Below are 23,255 nucleotides of genomic sequence, written 5' to 3'. Positions count from 1 at the left end.
AGACTGGAGATGGTTTCCAAACTGAAACTGCTCCTGAGGATGAAGGATCAGGCTTTTGTTCTTTGTTGAAACGAAAGGAACGAAAACGATTATTAGCCCTGTTTTTACCCTTAGATTTTTTATCCTGCGTTAAAAAAGTTCCTTTCCCACCAGTAACAGTTGAGATAATAGAATCCAACTGAGAACCAAATAATTTATTACCCTGGAAAGAAAAGGAAAGTAGAGTCGATTTAGAACACATCAGCATTCCAAGTTTTAAGCCATAAAGCTCTTCTAGCTAAAATAGCTAGAGACATAAACCTGACATCAACTCTGATAATATCAAAAATGGCATCACAGATAAAATTATTAACATGTTGAAGCAAAATAATAATGTTATGAGAATCATGATCTGTTACTTGTTGCGCTAAAGTTTCCAACCAAAAAGTTGAAGCTGCAGCAACATCCGCCAAAGATATAGCAGGTCTAAGAAGATTACCTGAACACAAATAAGCTTTTCTTAGAAAGGATTCAATTTTCCTATCTAGAGGATCGTTAAAGGAAGTACCATCTGCCGTAGGAATAGTAGTACGTTTAGCAAGGGTAGAAATAGCCCCATCAACTTTAGGGATTTTGTCCCAAAACTTTAATCTGTCGGACGGCACAGGATATAATTGCTTAAAACGTTTAGAAGGAGTAAATGAATTACCCAAATTATTCCATTCTCTGGAAATTACTTCAGAAATAGCACCTGGAAAAGGAAAAACTTCTGAAATAACTACAGGAGATTTAAAGACCTTGTCTAAACGTTTAGATTTAGTATCAAGAGGACCAGAATCCTCAATTTCTAATGCAATTAGGACTTCTTTAAGTAAAGAACGAATAAATTCCATTTTAAATAAATATGAAGATTTATCAGCATCAACCTCTGAGACAGAGTCCTCTGAACCAGAAGAATCATTAGAATCAGAATGATGATGTTCATTTAAAAATTCATCTGGGTAAAGAGAAGTTTTAAAAGATTTTTTATATTTACTAGAAGGAGGAATAACAGACATAGCCTTCTTAATGGATTCAGAAACAAAATCTCTTATGTTATCAGGAACACTCTGAACATTAGATGTTGAGGGAACTGCAACAGGTAATGGTACTTTACTAAAGGAAATATTTTCTGCATTAACAAGTTTGTCATGACATTTAATACAAACAACAGCTGGAGGAACAACTACCAAAAGTTTACAGCAGATACACTTAGCTTTGGTAGTTCCAGCACCAGGCAGCGATTTTCCTGAAGTTTCTTCTGACTCAGATGCAACGTGAGACATCTTGCAATATGTAAGAGAAAAAACAACATATAAAGCAAAATTGATCAAATTCCTTAAATGACAGTTTCAGGAATGGGAAAAAATGCCAAATAACAAGCTTCTAGCAACCAGAAGCAATGAAAAATGAGACTTAAATAATGTGGAGACAAAAGCGACGCCCAAATTTTTTTAGCGCCAAATAAGACGCCCACATTATTTGGCGCCTAAATGCTTTTGGCGCCAAAAATGATGCCACATCCGGAACGCCGACATTTTTGGCGCAAAAGAACGTCAAAAAATGACGCAACTTCCGGCGACACGTATGATGCCGGAAACGGAAAATATTTTTTGCGCCAAAAAAGTCAGCGCCAAGAATGACGCAATAAAATGAAGCATTTTCAGCCCCCGCGAGCCTAACAGCCCACAGGGAAAAAGTCAAATTTTAAGGTAAGAAAAAATGATTGATTCAAATGCATTATCCCTAATATGAAACTGACTGTCTGAAAAAAGGAATGTTGAACATCCTGAGTCAAGGCAAATAAATGTTTGAATACATATATTTAGAACTTTATAAAAAAGTGCCCAACCATAGCTTAGAGTGTCACAGAAAATAAGACTTACTTACCCCAGGACACTCATCTACATGTTTGTAGAAAGCCAAACCAGTACTGAAACGAAAATCAGCAGAGGTAATGGTAAATATATAAGAGTATATCGTCGATCTGAAAAGGGAGGTAAGAGATGAATTTCTACGACCGATAACAGAGAACCTATGAAATAGACCCCGTAGAAGGAGATCATTGAATTCAAACAGGCAATACTCTCTTCACATCCCTCTGACATTCACTGCACGCTGAGAGGAAAACCGGGCTCCAACCTGCTGCGGAGCGCATATCAACGTAGAATCTAGCACAAACTTACTTCACCACCTCCATAGGAGGCAAAGTTTGTAAAACTGATTTGTGGGTGTGGTGAGGGGTGTATTTATAGGCATTTTGAGGTTTGGGAAACTTTGCCCCTCCTGGTAGGAATGTATATCCCATACGTCACTAGCTCATGGACTCTTGCTAATTACATGAAAGAAACATCATTTAAACGTTAGACTGAACGTCAAGAGGACTGGTTACCTCAATATCCAAAGTAATTAACACTTCTTTTAATAAAGAACGCATATACTCTATTTTAAATAAATAAGTAGATTTGTCAGTGTCAATATCTGAGGAAGGATCTTCTGTTTAAGATAGATCCTCATCAGAAGAGGATGAATTATTATGTTGTTGGTCATTTGAAATTTAATCAGCTAAATGAGAAGTTTTAAAAGACCTTTAACGTTTATTAGAAGGTGGAAATGCAGACAAAGCCTTCATAATAGAATCAGAAACAAATTCTTTAAAATTTACAGGTATATCATGCACATTAGAAGTTGAAGGAACTGCAACTGGCAATGTACTATTACTGATAGAAACACTATCTGCATGTAAAAGTTTATCATGACAACTATTACAAATGACAATCGGTGGAATAATTTCTACTATTTTACAACAAATGCACTTAGCTTTGGTAGAGCCGATGTCAGGCAGCAATGTTCCAGCAGAAACTTCAGAGGCAGGATCAGATTGGGACATCTTGCTCAATGTAAAACATATAAAGCAAAATTATCTATTTCCTTAAATGACAGTTTCAGGAATGGGAAAAAAATGCAAAAGCATAGGCCTCTTGATAGAAAAGAAAACAGGAGGCAAACAACAATGGGGTATTGAAATAATGAAGAAAAATTGACCGGAAATGACACACTTGCGTCACTAATGACGCCGCCGTGTGAAAGGTCTCGGCGTCACGTATGACGCCGGAAAACATAATTTATGCTTACCTGATAAATTTATTTCTCTTGTAGTGTGTTCAGTCCACGGGTCATCCATTAATTATGAGATATATTCTCCTTCCCAACAGGAAGTTGCAAGAGGATCACCCAAGCAGAGCTGCCATATAGCGCCTCCCCTCACATGTCATATCCAGTCATTCGACCGAAACAAGACGAGAAAGGAGAAACTATAGGGTGCAGTGGTGACTGGAGTTATAATTTAAATTTTAGAACCTGCCTCAAAAAAGACAGGGCGGGCCGTGGACTGAACACACTACAAGAGAAATAAATTTATCAGGTAAGCATAAATTATGTTTTCTCTTGTTAAGTGTGTTCAGTCCACGGGTCATCCATTACTTATGGGATACCAATACCAAAGCTAAAGTACACGGATGATGGGAGGGACAAGGCAGGAACCACTGCCTGTAGAACCTTTCTCCCAAAAACAGCCTCCAAAGAAGCAAAAGTGTCAAATTTGTAAAATTTGGAAAAAGTGTGAAGTGAAGACCAAGTTGCAGCCTTGCAAATCTGTTCAGAGGCCTCATTCTTAAAGGCCCAGGTGGAAGCCACAGCTCTAGTTGAATGAGCGGTAATTCTTTCAGGAGGCTGCTGTCCAGCAGTCTCATAGGCTAAACGGATTATGCTACGAAGCCAAAAAGAGAGAGGTAGCCCAAGCCTTTTGACCTCTCCTTTGTCCAGCGTAAACGACAAACAGAGAAGAGGTTTGCCGAAAATCTTTAGTTGCCTGTAAGTAGAACTTCAGGGAACGGACTACGTCTAAATTATGCAAAAGACGTTCCTTCTTTGAAGAAGGATTAGGACATAATGATGGAACAACAATCTCTTGATTGATATTCCTGTTAGAAACAACCTTAGGTAAAAACCCAGGTTTAGTACGCAAGACCACCTTGTCTGAATGAAAGATCAGATAAGGAGAATCACAATGTAAGGCAGATAACTCAGAGACTCTTCGAGCCGAGGAAATAGCCATCAAAAACAGAACTTTCCAAGATAACAGCTTAATATCAATGGAATGAAGGGGTTCAAACTGAACACCCTGAAGAACTTTAAGAACCAAGTTTAAGCTCCACGGAGGAGCAACAGTCTTAAACACAGGCTTAATCCTGGCCAAAGCCTGACAAAAAGCCTGGACGTCTGGATTCTCTGCCAGACGCTTGTGTAAAAGAATAGACAGAGCAGAAATCTGTCCCTTTAGCGAACTAGCGGATAAACCCTTTTCTAAACCCTCTTGTAGAAAAGACAATATCCTAGGAATCTTAACCTTACTCCATGAGTAACTCTTAGATTCACACCAATATAAATATTTACGCCATATCTTATGGTAAATTTTTCTGGTCACAGGTTTCCGAGCCTGTATTAATGTATCAATAACCGACTCCGAGAAACCACGCTTCGATAGAATCAAGCGTTCAATCTCCACGCAGTCAGCCTCAGAGAAATTAGATTTGGATGATTGAAAGGATCCTGAATTAGAAGGTCCTGCCTCAGAGGCAGAGACCATGGTGGACAGGACGACATGTCCACTAGGTCTGCATACCAGGTCCTGCGTGGCCACGCAGGCGCTATCAGAATCACTGATGCTCTCTCTTGTTTGATCTTGGCAATAAGTCGAGGCAGTAACGGAAAAGGTGGAAACACATAAGCCATGTTGAAAACCCAAGGGGCTGCTAGAGCATCTATCAGCACCGCTCCCGGGTCCCTGGACCTGGATCCGTAGCACGGAAGCTTAGCATTCTGGCGAGATGCCATGAGATCCAGTTCCGGTTTGCCCCAACGAAGAATTAGTTGAGTAAATATCTCCGGATGAAGTTCCCACTCCCCCGGATGAAAGGTCTGGCGACTTAGAAAGTCCGCCTCCCAGTTCTCCACGCCTGGGATGTAGATCGCTGACAGGTGGCAAGAGTGAGACTCTGCCCAGCGAATTATCTTTGAGACTTCTAAGATCGCTAGGAAACTCCTGGTTCCTCCTTGATGATTGATGTAAGCTACAGTCGTGATGTTGTCCGACTGAAACCTGATGAACCTCAGTGTTGCTAACTGAGGCCAAGCTAGGAGAGCATTGAATATTGCTCTTAATTCCAGAATGTTTATTGGAAGGAGTTTCTCCTCCTGAGTCCACGATCCCTGAGCATTTAGGGAGTTCCAGACTGCGCCCCAGCCTAGTAAGCTGGCATCTGTTACAATCGTCCAATCTGGTCTGCGAAAGGTCATTCCTTTGGACAGATGAACCCGAGACAACCACCAGAGGAGAGAATCCCTGGTCTCCTGGTCCAGATACAGTAAAGGGGACAGATCTGAGTAATCCCCATTCCACTGACTTAGCATGCATAATTGCAGCGGTCTGAGATGCAGGCGCGCAAATGGCACTATGTCCATTGCCGCGACCATTAAGCCGATTACTTTCATGCACTGAGCTACTGATGGGCTTGGAATGGAATGAAGGACACGGCAAGCATTTAGAATTTTTGATAACCTGGACTCCGTCAGGTAAATCTTCATCTCTACAGAATCTATAAGAGTCCCTAGAAAGGGAACCCTTGTGAGTGGGAACAGAGAACTCTTTTCCATTTTCACTTTCCACCCATGCGACCTCAGAAATGCTAGAACTATCTCTGTATGAGACTTTGCATTTTGAAAACTTGACGCTTGTATCAGAATGTTGTCTAGGTATGGAGCCACCGCAATGCCCCGCGGTCTTAGTACCGCCAGAAGCAAACCCAGAATCTTTGTAAAAATTCTCGGAGCCGTAGCTAACCCGAAGGGAAGAGCTACAAACTGGTAATGCCTGTCTAGAAAGGCAAACCTTAGGTACCGATAATGATCTTTGTGAATCGGTATGTGAAGGTAGGCATCCTTTAAATCCACTGTGGTCATATATTGACCCTCTTGGATCATGGGTAGGATGGTCCGAATGGTTTCCATCTTGAACGATGGAACCCTTAGGAATTTGTTTAAGATTTTTAAGTCTAAGATTGGTCTGAAGGTTCCCTCTTTTTTGGGAACCACAAACAGATTTGAGTAAAACCCTTGCCCTTGTTCCGTTCGCGGAACAGGGTGGATCACTCCCATCACTAAGAGGTCTTGTACACATTGTAGAAATGCCTCTTTCTTTACTAGGTTTGTTGATAACCTTGACAGATGAAACCTCCCTTGTGGAGGAGAAGTTTTGAAATCCAGAAGGTATCCCTGAGATATAATCTCCAACGTCCAGGGATCCTGTACATCTCTTGCCCAAGCCTGGGCAAAGAGAGAAAGTCTGCCCCCCACTAGATCCGTCTCCGGAAAGGGGGCCCTGTCTTCATGCTGTCTTAGGGGCGGAAGTAGGCTTTCTGGCCTGCTTGCCCTTGTTCCATGACTGGTTGCCTTTCCAACCTTGTCTGTAACGAGCTGTAGTTCCTTCCTGTTTTGGAGCGGAGGAAGTTGATGCTGCTCCTGCCTTGAAATTACGAAAGGCATGAAAATTAGACTGTTTGGCCTTTGATTTGGCCCTGTCCTGAGGAAGGGAGTGGCCCTTACCTCCAGTAATGTCAGCAATAATCTCCTTCAAGCCGGGCCCGAATAAGGTCTGCCCTTTGAAAGGAATATTCAGTAGTTTAGATTTAGAAGTTACATCTGCTGACCAGGATTTAAGCCATAGCGCTCTGCGCGCCTGTATGGCGAATCCGGAATTCTTAGCCGTAAGTTTGGTTAAATGCACTACGGCATCCGAAACAAACGCATTAGCTAGCTTAAGCGTTCTAACCTTGCTCAAAGTCTCATCCAATGGTGCTGTGCGAATCGCCTCTTCCAGAGACTCAAACCAAAATGCAGCTGCAGCAGTGACAGGCGCAATGCATGCAAGAGGCTGTAATATAAAACCTTGTTGAACAAACATTTTCTTAAGGTAACCCTCTAATTTTTTATCCATTGGATCTGAGAAAGCACAACTATCCTCCACCGGGATAGTGGTACGCTTGGCTAAAGTAGAAACTGCTCCCTCCACCTTAGGGACCGTCTGCCATAAGTCTCGTGTGGCGGCATTTATAGGGAACATTTTCCTAAATATCAGAGGGGAAAAGGGCACACCAGGTCTATCCCACTCCTTGCTAATAATTTCTGTAAGCCTTTTTGGTATAGGAAACACGTCAGTACACACCGGTACCGCATAGTATTTATCCAGCCTACATAATTTCTCTGGGATTGCCACCGTGTCACAATCATTCAGAGCCGCTAACACCTCCCCTAGCAACACGCGGAGGTTCTCAAGCTTAAATTTAAAAACAGAATTTATGCTTACCTGATAAATTACTTTCTCCAACGGTGTGTCCGGTCCACGGCGTCATCCATTACTTGTGGGATATTCTCCTCCCCCACAGGGAAAGGCAAGGAGAGCACACAGCAAGAGCTGTCCATATAGTCCCTCCCAGGCTCCGCCCCCCCAGTCATTCGACCGACGGTTAGGAGAAAAAAGGGAGAAACTATAGGGTGCCGTGGTGACTGTAGTGTATAGAGAGAAATTTTTCAAACCTGATTAAAAAACCAGGGCGGGCCGTGGACCGGACACACCGTTGGAGAAAGTAATTTATCAGGTAAGCAAAAATTCTGTTTTCTCCAACATTGGTGTGTCCGGTCCACGGCCTCATCCATTACTTGTGGGAACCAATACCAAAGCTTTAGGACACGGATGAAGGGAGGGAGCAAATCAGGTTACCTAAACAGAAGGCACCACGGCTTGCAAAACCTCTCTCCCAAAAATAGCCTCCGAAGAAGCAAAAAGTATCAAATTTGTAGAATTTGGCAAAAGTGTGCAGAGAAGACCAAGTTGCTGCCTCACATATCTGATCAACAGAAGCCTCGTTCTTGAAGGCCCATGTGGAAGCCACAGCCCTAGTAGAGTGAGCTGTGATTCGTTCAGGAGGCTGCCGTCCGGCAGTCTCATAAGCCAATCGGATAATGCTTTTCAGCCAGAAAGAAAGAGAGGTAGCAGTAGCTTTTTGTCCTCTCCTCTTACCAGAATAAACGACAAACAAAAAATGAGTTTTGTCTGAAATCCTTTGTTGCTTCTAAATAGAACTTTAAAGCACGGACTACATCTAAATGGTGTAACAAATGTTCCTTCTTTGAAACTGGATTCGGTGGATCACACTGCAAAGCAGATAGTTCAGAAACTCTTCTAGCAGAAGAAATAGCAACCAAAAACAGAACTTTCCAAGATAGTAACTTGATATCTATGGAATGTAAGGGTTCAAATGGAACCCCTTGAAGAACTGAAAAAACTAAATTTAGACTCCAGGGAGGAGTCAAAAGTCTGTAAACAGGTTTGATTCTGACCAAAGCCTGTACAAAAGCTTGTACATCTGGCACAGCTGCCAGTCGTCTGTGTAACAAGACGGATAAAGCAGATCTCTGTCCTTTTAGAGAACTCGCTGACAATCCCTTATCCAAACCTTCTTGTTAGAAAGGAGAGGATCCTGGGAATATTAATCCATGAGAATCCCTTGGATTCACACCAACAGATATATCCTTTCCATATTTTATGGTAAATCCTTCCAGTCACAGGTTTTCTGGCTTGGACCAGAGTATCTATCATTGAATCTGAAAACCCGCGCTTGGATAAAATCAAGCGTTCAATTTCCAAGCAGTCAGCTGGAGAGAAACTAGATTTGGATGTTCGAATGGACCTTGCACTAGAAGATCCTGTCTCAAAGGTAGCTTCCATGGTGGAGCCGATGACATTCACCAGGTCTGCATACCAAGTCCTGCGTGGCCACGCAGGAGCTATCAGAATCACTGAGGCCTTCTCCTGTTTGATCCTGGCTACAAGCCTGGGAAGGAGAGGGAACGGTGGAAATGCATAAGCTAGGTTGAACGACCAAGGAGTCACTAATGCATCCACTAGAGTCGCCTTGCGATCCCTAGATCTGGACCCGTAGCAAGGAACCTTGAAGTTCTGACGGGACGCCATCAGATCCATATCTGGAATGCCCCATAGTTGCGTCAACTGGGCAAAAACCTCCGGGTGGAGTTCCCACTCCCCCGGATGGAAAGTCCGACGACTCAGATAATCCGCCTCCCAGTTGTCTACTCCTGGGATGTGAATTGCAGATAGATGGCAGGAGTGATCCTCCGCCCATTTGATGATCTTGGATACCTCTCTCATCGCCAAGGAACTCTTTGTTCCTCCCTGATGGTTGATGTAAGCTACAGTCGTCATGTTGTCTGACTGGAATCTTATGAATCCGGCCTTCGCTAGTTGAGGCCAAGCCCGGAGAGCATTGAATATCGCTCTCAGTTCCAGGATGTTTATCGGGAGAAGAGACTCTTCCCGAGACCATAGACCCTGAGCTTTCAGGGAATCCCAGACCACGCCCCAGCCTAATAGACTGGCGTCGGTCGTGACACTGACCCACTCTGGTCTGCGGAAACTCATTCCCTGAGACAGGTGATCCTGTGACAACCACCAACGGAGTGAGTCTCTGGTCATCTGGTCAACTTGAATCTTTGGAGACAAGTCTGTATAGTCCCCATTCCACTGCTTGAGCATGCACAGTTGTAATGGTCTTAGATGAATTTGAGCAAAAGGAACTATGTCCATTGCTGCAACCATCAACCCTACTACTACCATGCACTGAGTTATGGAAGGCTGCAGAATAGAGTGAAGAACTTGACAAGCTTTAGAAGCTTTGACTTTCTGACTTTTGTCAGGAAGATCTTCATTTTTAAAGAATCTATTATCGTTCCCAAGAAGGGAACTCTTGTCGACGGAGACAGGGAACTCTTTTCTACGTTCACCTTCCACCCGTGAGATATGAGAAAGGCTAGAACAATGTCTGTATGAGCCTTTGCTTTGGAAAGAGACGACGTTTGGATTAGAATGTCGTCCAGATAAGGTGCCACTGCAATACCCCTTGGTCTTAGAACCTCTAGAAGGGACCCTAGCACCTTTGTGAAAATCCTTGGATAATCTTTGTGGATAGGAATATGTAGATACGCATCCTTTAAATCCACGGTAGTCATAAATTGACCCTCCTGGATTGTAGATAAAATTGTTCGAATGGTTTCCATTTGAACGATGGAACTCTGAGAAATTTGTTTAGAATTTTTAAATCCAGAATTGGTCTGAAAATTCCCTCTTTTTTTGGGAACTACAAACAGATTTGAGTAAAACCCCCGACCTTGTTCCACAGTTGGAACTGGGTGTATCACTCCCATCTTTAACAGGTCTTCTACACAATGTAAGAATGCCTGTCTCTTTATTTGGTTTGAAGATAAGTTAGACATGTGGAACCTTCCCCTTGAGGGTAGTTCCTTGAACTCCAGAAGAAAAACCTGAGAGACTATTTCTAGTGTCCAGGGATCCTGAACATCTCTTGCCTAAGCCTGAGCAAAGAGAGAGAGTCTGCCCCTACTAGATCCGGTCCCGGATCGGGGGCTACCCCTTCATGCTGTTTTGGTAGCAGCAGCAGGCTTCTTGGCCTGTTTACCCTTGTTCCAGCCTTGCATTGATTTCCAAGCTGGTTTAGTCTGGGAAGCGTTACCCTCTTGTCTAGAGGCTGCCGAGTTGGAAGCCGGTCCGTTCCTGAAATTGCGAATGGAACGAAAATTGGACTTATTCTTAGCCTTGAAAGGTTTATCTTGTGGGAGGGCATGGCCCTTTCCCTCAGTGATGTCTGAAATAATCTCTTTCAATTCTGGCCCAAAAAGGGTCTTACCTTTGAAAGGGGTATTAAGCAATTTTGTCTTGGAAGATACATCCGCCGACCAAGACTTTAGCCAGAGCGCTCTACGCGCCCCTATTATAAGCCCTGAATTTTTCGCCGCTAACCTCGCTAACTGCAAAGCGGTGTCTAAAATAAAGGAATTAGCTAACTTAAGTGCGTGAATTCTGTCCATGACTTCCTCATACGGAGTCTCCCTACTGAGCGACTTTTCCAGTTCCTCGAACCAGAACCACGCCGCTGTAGTGACAGGAATAATGCACGAAATAGGTTAAAGGAGGTAACCTTGCTGTACAAAAATCTTTTTAAGCAAACCCTCCAATTTTTTATCCATAGGATCTTTGAAAGCACAATTGTCCTCAATAAGAATGGTCGTGCGCTTGGCTAGAGTAGAAACCGCCCCCTCGACCTTAGGGACTGTTTGCCATGTGTCCTTCCTGGGGTCAACCATAGGGAACAATTTCTTAAATATAGGAGGAGGGACAAAAGGTATGCCTGGCTTCTCCCACTCCTTATTCACTATGTCCTTCACCCGTTTAGGTATCGGAAAAGCATCAGGGTGCACCGGGACCTCAAGGAACTTGTCCATCTTGCACAATTTTTGTGGGTTGACCAGATTGTCACAATCATCCAGAGTAGATAGCACCTCCTTAAGTAATGCGCGGAGATGCTCTAATTTTGATTTAAATGTCACAACATCAGGTTCTGCCTGCTGAGAAATTCTTCCTGTATCAGAAATTTCCCCATCTGACAAACCCTCCCTCACTGCCACTTCAGATTGGTGTGAGGGTATGACAGAAAAATTATCATCAGCGCCCTCCTGCTCTACAGTGTTTAAAACAGAGCAATCGCGCTTTCTCTGAAATGCTGGCATTTTGGATAAAATATTAGCTATGGAGTTATCCATTACTGCCATCAATTGCTGCATAGTAACAAGCATTGGCGCGCTAGAAGTACTAGGGGTCGCCTGCGCGGGCATAACTGGTATAGACACAGAAGGAGATGATGTAGAACTATGTCTACTTCCTTCATCTGAGGAATCATCCTGGGCAACTTTACAATTTGTGACAGTACTGTCCTTACTTTGTTTGGACGCTATGGCACAATTATCACACATATTTGAAGGGGGAACCACATTGGCTACCATACATACAGAACATGATCTATCTGAAGGTACAGACATGTTAAACAGGCTTAAACTGGTTAATAAAGCACAAAAACCGTTTTAAAACAAAACCGTTACTGTCTCTTTAAATGTTAAACAGGGCACACTTTATTACTGAATATGTGAAAAACTATGAAGGAATTATCCAATCTTTACCACCACAGTGTCTTAATGCATTAAAAGTATTGCACCCCAATTTTCAAGCTGTTCACCCTTAAAATGTGGAAACCGGAGCAGTTTTTAATTTTAACCCCCTTACAGTCCCAGCTACAGCCTTTGCTGCGACTTCACCAATCCCAGGGGGGTATAGGATATCAAATGAAGCCTTCTAGGAACGTTTTTAGTGGATTCCAGACCCACACACATGCAGCTGCATGTACTGTACTCAAAAGTAACTGCACAGTAATGGCGCGAAAATGAGGCTCTGCCTACTACAGAGAAAGGCCCTTCCTGACTGGGAAGGTGTCTTAACAAGTGCCTGGTGCTAAAAAACGTTCCCCTATGTTATAAAAGTGTGAAATTCAACTTCAAACTGCATATAATACTTAAATAAAGCAATCGATTTAGCCCTTAAGAGTGTCTACCAGTGTATAGCCCATAATAAGCCCTTTATTCTGTTTGAGACTAAGAAAATGGCTTACCAATCCCCATGAGGGAAAATGACAGCCTTCCAGCATTACACAGTCTTGTTAGAAAAATGGCTAGTCATACCTTGAGCAGAAAAGTCTGCAAACTGTTCCCCCCAACTGAAGTTCTCTCATCTCAACAGTCCTGTGTGGGAACAGCAACTGATTTTAGTTACTGTCTGCTAAAATCATAATCCTCTTTTAAAAACAGAACTCTTCATCTCTTTCTGTTTCAGAGTAAATAGTACATACCAGCACTATTTTAAAATAACAAACTCTTGATAGAAGAATAAAAAACTACAACTAAACACCACAAACTCCTCACCATCCCCGAGGAGATGCTACTTGTTCAGAGCGGCAAGGAGAATGACTGGGGGGGCGGAGCCTGGGAGGGACTATATGGACAGCTCTTGCTGTGTGCTCTCCTTGCCTTTCCCTGTGGGGGAGGAGAATATCCCACAAGTAATGGATGACGCCGTGGACCGGACACACCAATGTTGGAGAAATTTGAAATTTCTGAATCCGGTCTTCCCGAATCAGAACCGTCACCCACAGAATGAAGCTCTCCGTCCTCATGTTCTGCAAATTGTGACGCAGTATCAGACATGGCTCTCGTGTCATCAGCGCGCTCTGTCCTTAACCCAGAGCTATCGCGCTTGCCTCTTAACTCGGGCATATTGTATAATACTTCTTTCATAACATTAGCCATATCATGTAAAGTGATTTGTAAGTGCCTTGATGTACTTGGCACCTCAATCTCACGCACCTCCCGAGCGGGAGACGAAGGTACTGACACGTGAGGAGAGTTAGACGGCATAACTTCCCCCTCGTTGTCTGGTGATAATTTCTTTATCGGTACAGATTGACTTTTATTCAAAGTAATATCAATACAATTGGTACACATATTTCTATTGGGCTCCACATCGGCTTTTGAACATAATGAACAAGCAGATTCCTCTGTATCAGACATGTTTAAACAGACCAGCAATGAAGCTAGCAAGCTTGGAAATTACTTTCAATAAGTTTACAAGCAATATAAAAAACGCTGCAGCGCTTTTAAAAAAAACAGTTGAATTAACCAAGAACTAATTCAGTTATAGTCAACAATTCTTAACGGTAAATGTATTAATTAGCAGAGGATTGCACCCATTAGCAAAAGGATGATTAACCCCTCAATACCCAAAAACGGATATCAAATTAAAATTTAACGCTTTTATCACAGTCAAGCACACTGTCACAGGTCTGCTGTGACTGATTACCTCCCTCAAAAACGAATTTTGAAGACCCCTGAGCTCTCTAGAGACGTCCTGGATCAAGGAGGAAGAAGCAGGAAGACTGCTAGAATTTTAACTGCGCAACAAGGCGCTAAAAAAAGGCCCCTCCCACTCATATTACAACAGTGGGAGACCTGATATAATGGTTTCTATGCAGAAAAATACATTAGCCATGTGGAAAAAAAATCATGCCCAAAAAGGATTTATCACCAAAGTACCTCACAAAACGAATAACATGCCAGTAAACGTTTTAAAAACAAACTTTTCAATGTCATGCAAAGTTATCACTAAGCCTGCTACCAGTCGCTTCTACTGCAGATAAGGCTTAAGCATTATTTCAGTATTAACAGTATTTTCTCAGTCAAATTCTAGTCCCTAGAAAATAACTCTACTGTGCATACATTTATCAGCCCGATACCAGTCGCTACTACTGCATTTAAGGCTGTACTTACATCATGTGGGTAACAGCAGTGTTTTCTTAGTCAATTCCATTCCCAGAAAATATTGTACTGCACATACCTCATTTGCGGGGGACCCCGCATGCTATTCCCATTCTCTGAAGTTACCCCACTCCTCAGAATGTCGAGAACAGCCAGTGGATCTTAGTTACGCCTGCTAAGATCATAGAGAACGCAGGCAGATTCTTCTTCCAAATACTGCCTGAGATAGAAAAACAGCACACTCCGGTGCCATTTAAAATAAACTTTTGATTGAAGAATAATTAAGTAAAAACTCCAACTCCTCTCGCGACCTCCTTCTTAGTTGAGCGTTGCAAGAGAATGACTGGGTATGACATGTGAGGGGAGGAGCTATATGGCAGCTCTGCTTGGGTGATCCTCTTGCAACTTCCTGTTGTGAAGGAGAATATATCCCATAAGTAATGGATGACCCGTGGACTGAACACACTTAACAAGAGAAATGACGAAGTTGCGTCAAAAACGTATTTTTCCGCGCCAAAAAAAGTTTGCTCCAAAAATGACGCAATAAAGTCTAACATTTGACGCACCCGCGTGCCTAATACCCGCAAATGCAAAAAGTAGTCATATTGAAAAAGACTAAACCCCAGGTAAGAAATAAATTTCTTAAAGTGTTTATATTCCCAAATATGAAACTGACAGTCTGCAGAAGGAAATACATGAACCTGACTCATGGCAAATATAAGTACAATACATATATTTAGAACTTTATATAATTGCATAAAGTGCCAAACCATAGCTGAGAGTGTCTTAAGTAAATGAAAACATACTTACCAAAAGACACCCATCCACATATAGCAGATAGCCAAACCAGTACTAAAACAGTTCTTAGTAGAGGTAATGGTAAATTTGAGAGTATATCGTCGATCTGAAAAGGGAGGTAGGAGATGAATCTCTACGACCGATAACAGAGAACCCATGAAAAAGACCCCCGTTAGAGAAATCATCGTATTCAATAAGCGATACTCCCTTCACGTCCCTCTGACATTCGCTGTACTCTGAGAGGAATCAGGCTTCAACAATGCTGAGAAGCGCATATCAACGTAGAAATCTTAGCACAAACTTACTTCACCACCTCCATAGGAGGCAAAGTTTGTAAAACTGAATTGTGGGTGTGGTGAGGGGTGTATTTATAGGCATTTTGAGGTTTGGGAAACTTTGCCCCTCCTGGTAGGATTGTATATCCCATATGTCACTAGCTCATGGACTCTTGCCAATTACATGAAAGAAATAATCTTAACTGTTATATAAAGGAAGTGACATTCTAAACAGAATGCTTGAGTAAGCAACAAGATATTATAAGCCTTAAAAGGAAATTAAAAACAAAAACATTACTTTCATCATTTAGATAGGACATACAATTTAAAACAACTAGCCAATTAACTTCTCTTATCACATTTGCTTCATTCTCCTGGTATCTCTTGTTGATAACGCAGCAATGCACTACCATGAGCTAGCTAAACATATCAGGAGAGCCAATGACACGGGGCAGTTGGAAAGGTGTTTAAATGGCATGTTCTAGTCTCAGGGTTTTCAACTCCAGTCCTCCCCAAGTAAGAGTTACAGGATTTCTAAAATTGGAGCAGAGGTGAAATAATCAGCTTAGTAAACATGGTTATTAACCTGCTCTCTCCCAAGGTCATCCTTACAATTTGGCAGGCTAGGGAGGCCTGAAGACTGGAATTGAAAACCACTGCTTTTTGAATCATGAAAGAAAAAAAGTTTGGGTTCTATGTCCCTTTAATGAATGACTAAAATAGGCTTTCAAGCAGAAAATAAGTATACAGAGTAGGTAACAGATTATAAAAGTATATAGGATTATAAATATAAAGCTGTCCTTACATATTGGTTTCTCAACTCTGATATAATTAAACGTAAGCTGATATACTCCTTTTCATCTATTTCTGTGACTGTGCGTCTATAATCTTCCTGCAGATCAAAAAAAAAAAAAAGTGTTAGATATGAACAAGATAATACTTTAAATCGTAACTGCAGTAACAGTAACCAAGCCCAAACTGCACAATGCAGTAAGATTTGACTTAACTCACCACATGGGGGTATTTAGCTATTTTAGATACCAGCTTTGCTCGAGTGATGTAATATCTAAAAGAAAAAGTTTTAGTAAATAAAAGCAAACATACAGAGAAATACAGTTACTGAGTATAGGTATCCTAAGGCTTTTCTTTTTTAATAAATTTAAAAAAAAAATGTCAATACAGTAATTTCTGAAACAAGTGGCTGCTATAAAAAAACATGGTAGTGAGAGAGAGGACAAGATGAGTTAAGCTCACATAGCCTGGAGGATGCATCTCCAAAGTGAGGGCAGACACAAGGAAAGAGCAAGAGAGAGACACAAAAAAAAAAAAAAACAAAAAAAAAAAAAAAAAAAACACAGAGACACAGACCAGGAAAAATAAGAATGAGAAGAGACTTCATGCACCAGCCTTCGGTCCATGGACTTAATTTGTATGGGTGGGCAGCACAGCCAAATGGACAATATACTACTGCATGTACCACTAAATATGGAGCAGAGTCCTACTCTCTCTGCTTCGGTTTTGTTTAATTGCAGTATCCACTATACCACCTACCCACATCAAGTGTATGGCCCCTTTCTTAAAAAAAAAAATAAAAAAAATCAACAGACAGGTGCATAGAGGCAAGAACGCAACCACAGGCTTGTTTAACTTTCATTATTATGTCATTTCTAAGTTCCCTTAGAGTCCAAAATGGTCTGTCTGTTACAATCATCGAAATACATTGCACTTGAATGCCTTACATGTGGCTACGAAATGTTGCAGCACTATACAAATAAATAAAAATTTAAAAATGTAATGCTTACCTGATAAACGTATTTCTTTCTTGACACTGAGTCCACGGATCATCAGTAATTACTTTTGGGAATATCACTCCTGGCCAGCAGGAGGCGGCAAAGAGCACCACAGCAAAGCTGTTAAGTAACATTTCCCTTCCCACAAACCCCAGTCATTTGACCGAAGGAAAAGGAGAGAAAGGAAGTAACACAAGGTGCAGAGGTGCCTGAGGTTTACATAAGAAAAAACTCTCTGGGGGGGGGGAAAAAAAAAAAACGGAGGGCCGTGGACTCACCGTGTCAAGAAATAAATAAATCAGGCAAGCATAAATTTTGTTTTCTTTCTAATGACAAGGTGAGTCCATGGATCATCAGTAATTACTGTTGGGAATCAATACCCAAGCTAGAGGACACAGATGATAAGGGAGGGACAAGACAGTTAACCTAAACAGAAGGAACCACTGCTTGAAGAACCTCTCTCCTAAAAGATGCCTCAGCCGAGGCAAAAGTATCAAATTTAGAAAAAGTGTGTAGAGTTGCAAATCTGTTCCAAAGAAGCTTAATTCTTGAAGGCCTAGGAAGAAGAAACAGCCCTCGTTGAGTGAGCTGTGATTTTTTTCAGGAGGCTGCTGTCCTCAACAATAGAAAAGTAGCAGTAGCTTTCTGACTCTTGTGTTTCCCAGAGAAAACGACAAAGTAGAAGACTGGAGAAAAATCTTAGTTGCCTGCAAATAGTATTTCAACGCACGCACCACATCTAGGTTGTGCAGTAAATGCTCCTTATGTGAAGGGTTAGGACACAAAGAAACGAACAACGATTTCTTGGTTAATATTCCTATCCGAAACCACCTTAGGAAGAAAACCTAACTTAGTACGCAGAACCACCTTATCCGAATGAAAGAGAAGGTAAGGGGATTCACACTGCAACGCCGAGAGTTCAGAGACTCTTCGAGCAGAAGAAATTGCAACCAGAAACAAAAAACTTTCCAAGATAACATCTTAATATCTAAGGCATGCATAGGCTCAAACTGAGCCTGCTGAAGAACTTTAAGAACAAGGTTAAGACTCAAAGGAGGAGTAACAGGTTTGAACACAGACCTGATTCTGACCAAGGCCTGACAGAAGGATTGCACATCTGCCAGACATTTATGCAATAATATAGACAAGGCAAATATTTGACCCTTCAAAGTACTCGCAGACAAACCCTTCTCCAGACCTTCCTGGAGAAAGGACAAAATCCTAGGAATCCTGACTTTAGTCCACAAGAACCCCTTGGATTCACACCAGTACAGATATTTGCGCCATATTTTATGGTAAATCTTTCTAGTCACAGGCTTACGAGCCTGGATCAAGGTCTCAATGACCAACTCCGAAAAACCTTGCTTAGATAAAATTAAGCGTTCAATCTCCAAACAGTCAGCTTAAGAGAAACGAGATTTGGATGAAGGAAGGGCCCTTGAAGTAGAAGGTCCTTCCTCAGTGGAAGTCTTCAAGGTGGAAGAGATGACATCTTCACTAGGTCTGCATGCCAGATCCTGCAAGGCCACACCTGTGCAACGAGGATCACCAATGCCCTCCGTTTGATTTGAGCAATGACCCGTGGAAGAAGAGCAAACGGAGGAAAAATGGTATGCTATAATGAAATTCCAAGGAACCACCAGAGCATCTATCAGTACAGCCTGATGATCCCTCGAACTCGACCCGTACCTTAGGAGCTTGGCATTTTGTTGAGATGCCATGAAATCCTGCTCCGGCTGTCCCCATTTGAGGATCAAGCTGGAAAACACCTCTGGATGGAGTTCCCACTCCCCCAGATGAAAAGTCTGTCTGCTCAGAAAATCCGCCTCCCAATTGTCCACTCCTAGACTGTGGATCGCAGATAGACAGCAATTGTGGGTCTCCGCCCACTGAATAATTTTGGCTACCTCTGTCATGGCCAAGGAACTCAAGAGTTCCTCCCTGATGGTTGATGTAAGCCACTGAAGTTATGTTGACCGACTGGAACCTGATAAACTGGGTTGAAGCTAAGTGAGGCCAGGCGAGTATTGAAGAATGCCCTCAGCTCTAGAAAGGTTTATGGGGAGAACCGACTCCTCCCGAGTCCATAGACCCTGAGCCTTTAACAAGCTCCAGACTGCTCCCCATCCCAGCAGACTGGCATCCGTGGTCACAATCACCCTGGAAGGTCTGAGGAAGCAGGTTCCCTGGGAGAGGTGTTTCTGAGACAACCACCACGGAAGAGAATCTCCCATAGCCTGATCCAGTTTTAATTGTGGAGACAGACCCGCATAATCTCCATTCAATTGCCTGAGCATGCATAACTGCAGAGGCCCAAGATGGAACCGAGCAAACTGAATGATGTCCATGGCAGCTATCAGACCAATTACCTCCATACATTGGACCCACTGATGGCCGAGGAGAGGACTGAAGGGCAAGACAAGAGATGAGGATCTTTGACTTTCTGACCTCTGTCAAATATATTTATCAATACGGAATCTCTTATGGTTCCCAAGAACACCACCCTTGTAGCTGGAATCAAGAACTTTTCCCCAAATTCACCTTCCAACCGTGGGACCGAAGAAAAGACAACAAGATCTCTGTATGAGAGTTTGCCTGTTGAAAAGACGCCTGAAGGAGAATGTCGTCCAGATATGGCGCCACTGCAACGCCCGTGATCGGAGCACCGCAAACAGGGACCCCAGGACCTATGAGAAGATTCTGGGAGCTGTGGCAAGGCCGAATGGAAGAGCCACAAACTAGAAGTGCTCGTCTAGAAACGCAAACCTCAGAAACTTGTGTTGATCCCTGTGAATGGGAACATGAAGGTACGCATCGTTTAAGTCTATGGTTGTCATGAACTGACCACCCTCTTGAACCAAGGGAAGAATGGAACGAATAGTTTCCATCTTGAAGGATGATACCCTGAGGAACTTTAGACTTTTGAGATCTAAAAATCGGTGTGAAAGTTCCCACTTTTTTGGGAACCACAAACAGATTGGAGTAGAATCCTAGACCCTGTTCCTGCATTGGAACAGGAACTATCACTCCCAGGGCGGAAAGATCCCGAACATAATGTAAGAACGCCTCCTTTTATCTGGTCTACAGATAATCTTGAGAGGAGAAACCTGCCGCAAAACACACCAAAAAGACTTAACACAACAGTGCCTGCAAGCTGCCCTTGTTAACCCTAACTAGGATTAATAAAATATCCCCTTTAAATTCAAAATCGAGCTAGCTGCTCAAGTGCCAGAATTTTTCTTACCCTGAAAGAAAAATAAAGCATGGCACTTACCTGAAATTCAGTCTGTCCGGCAGCAGGACAGCTCACCCGGTTTGAGAGCTTGATTCTCCTCACATGGATCTGTGAAAAAAGGAAAAGACTGAGTAAACTTACTCAGGCTTTCAGGTTGGGGAAGCAAAGAGGATTGAGAAAACGCAGCGAGGATTGTACCTCGCAAGTTCCTAATTACTTAAAAGCCACCACTGCCCTACTGAAGAGACTGATGTGGATCAGGCTAGACCCAAACCTACTCTGCTTTTAAAATAATAAAAGCTTGATTGTAGAAATTTCTATCAACACAGGCAAAGAGAATGACTGGGGGTTGTGGGAAGGAATGTGATACTTAACAGCTTTGCTGTGGTGCTCTTTGCCTCCTCCTGCTGGCCAGGAGTCATATTCCCAACATTAATTACGGATGATCCGTGGACTCACCGTGTCATTAGAAAGAAATTGCTTTTATTTGTATAGTTTTTTCACATAATATATTAATATTGTGATTTTGCTTAGCTAATCAATTTTTTTTTCTGAATATGCAAAAGGGGGGGGGGGGTGTCACTGGTGTGCAATGGTATCTTGTTTACAGCCATCAGAAAGTGCTATGTTATTCCTGAGTGTTTTCGATGGGGGTGGGATTATAAGAGTTATTTATGGTATATCTGGTAATGGTGTCATTTAAACTTCTACTTTTGTAGGAGAGAGGGTCTGGCTGTAGTTCCTTGATAAAGTTATATGTTGGAGCAGAAATATTGTGATTGTCAATACAGCTAGGCAAACTTAAAATACACGAAAAAACAAAATTATGCTTACCTGATCATTTTCTTTTCTTCAGATGGAAAGAGTCCACAGCAGCATGGGTGGGGAGCTGTGGACTCTTTCCATTGGAAGAAAAAAAAAAAAAAATGATCAGGTAAGTATAATTTATGTTTTTCTTCTTAAAGAGTCCACAGCTGCATTCATTACTTTTGGGAAAATACCTAAGTTATAGAGGACACAATGCCAAAACGGGAGGGTACAATAAGCGGCTCATTCTGAGGGCATCAGGCCTGAAACCACTACCCAACAAAAAAAAAACACTTCGTTCAAAGCCGAGAAAATCAAAAAGGGAAAAGGCCCCAAGGACACTGACCAGCAGATAGCCCAGAAGCCTAGCAAGAGACCACAACCTCAGACACAAATGAGCCAACAGTCCTCCGGGAGACACCACAACAGTCGATCCCCCACCACACACCCTTAACTAGAGAAGAGAACCCCTGCCGAAACTTCCAAAAGGAATAAGGCAAGGAAGAACCAAAAGGTTACCAAAAACTACATAAGGGGAAAAAAAAAAAAAATATCAGACCAAGCTCGCAAGACCTAAATGGGTCCTGACAAGAGGAGGCAACACCCCAATCTAAATAGAAACCACAAGGTTTAGAACCGGTAGCAGAACAGAGAAAAAGGTTCTGCCAAACATCCTGCAAGGGATGGAACAGCTAGCTAGCACTCGATCAAGGCGTAAACAGCTGTAGCTGGTTTCAAAGAGCAACCCTTCACCTGCCAGGCAGCAAATCAACCAGCGCCAAGGAACAACTTAAAACAGAGACCAAACATCATCCGAACTTGGAACCCCGAAACCGCCAGACCTACACATAGGTCTCAAAATAAAAAGGAGAGCCCAGAACCTCAACGAGGACCAAAGCGTCCCCAAGATCCGAGAAACAGATCTCAGGGCCTACCTCCAGCCGGGTCAGCCCAAGCATCGGCAGGTCTTAAACCAGGGGAACCAGAAAAACCCCAGGCTCAACAACGAGCGGAAAAAAAATGGCACAGCAATTACAAGAGAGCTTGGGTGCCAACCCGAAATACCACATGGAAACAGTCGACAAGTCCGTAGACCTAGAGCTCTAGCTAAAGGCCCAATATAGACCCAAAGCAGAGCCAGCAACTTTCCAAATAGACAGAACAACCCAGAGAGCGTACCTCTCTCCGAAATAGGTAACCCGTCTGTCCTAACATCCTGAAGCCAGGAGAAGCCCTAAGATAGGGACCATACTTCCAAAGGAAGGAAATAAGCCCCCACCCCCGGAGGGATAGAGCACCTGCCCCCAGGACACAGCCATAGGCTAAACCGAGAGAACAATTTTCCAACGCCCTGACCTGGAAGGAATCCCCTGCAAAACTGAACTGGCTAGCCCACAGATCAAGGTGCCATAGCTGCAGTGGTTCCACAGCGAACCACTTTGCTTGCAGAGCAGCAAAGCCATCACACTCTTTCAGTAAGCCGACCAAGGAAAAAGGCAAGACCAGGGGGCATCGGCACCAAGAAAACCTGGTCAACTGAAGCAGTTCAACTAGCCCAAGTTCAAGGAAACCGCCCAAGTTTCCTGGAACTGGGAAACCTCAGACCAGCTCTAGATCCTAACAGTCCGGTACAACCCGCAATGGGATCCACAAAGGAAACGCTGGGAAAAATCTCAGCCACCAGAGGAACCAGAGCGAGGAGAGGTCCGAGCCCCCAAATAAGCAAGAACCCGGAAACTGAAATCCCCCATCTGATAAAAAAAACAAAAAACATACAATGCCCAAAGTAAATGAACGAGAAAAACTTGCAAGTCCCGACCAGAAGACAAGACCACCCCTTGCCCGAGTCTAATGCACCAAGGAGCTAAGGAAGCAAAGACCGAAACAAGGTCACTAGAGCCCTAGACGCAATAGCCACACTACCAAGAACAACGGGATACCTCGAGGACAAAGTCACTCGAACAAAGACTAGCCTCCACATCA

General features: G+C 42.8%; 1 protein-coding gene across 1 annotated transcript in view; it reads right to left on the bottom strand.

Moving 5' to 3' along the window:
- PSME3 (proteasome activator subunit 3) overlaps positions 1–23,255 on the bottom strand; it is an 84,804-nt gene that overhangs the window by 19,650 nt on the left and 41,899 nt on the right. Inside the window, exons 9-10 of the mRNA XM_053699503.1 lie at positions 16,452–16,506; positions 16,246–16,332 (exon numbers count right to left, since the gene is read on the bottom strand). Of these exons, the coding sequence (XP_053555478.1) occupies positions 16,246–16,332; positions 16,452–16,506 (142 nt within the window). The remainder of the gene's footprint in view (positions 1–16,245; positions 16,333–16,451; positions 16,507–23,255) is intronic.

This window comes from Bombina bombina, chromosome 1 (genome assembly GCF_027579735.1).
Source record: "Bombina bombina isolate aBomBom1 chromosome 1, aBomBom1.pri, whole genome shotgun sequence".
Taxonomy (NCBI): domain Eukaryota; kingdom Metazoa; phylum Chordata; class Amphibia; order Anura; family Bombinatoridae; genus Bombina; species Bombina bombina.
This window is presented reverse-complemented; position numbering and strand designations above follow the sequence as displayed.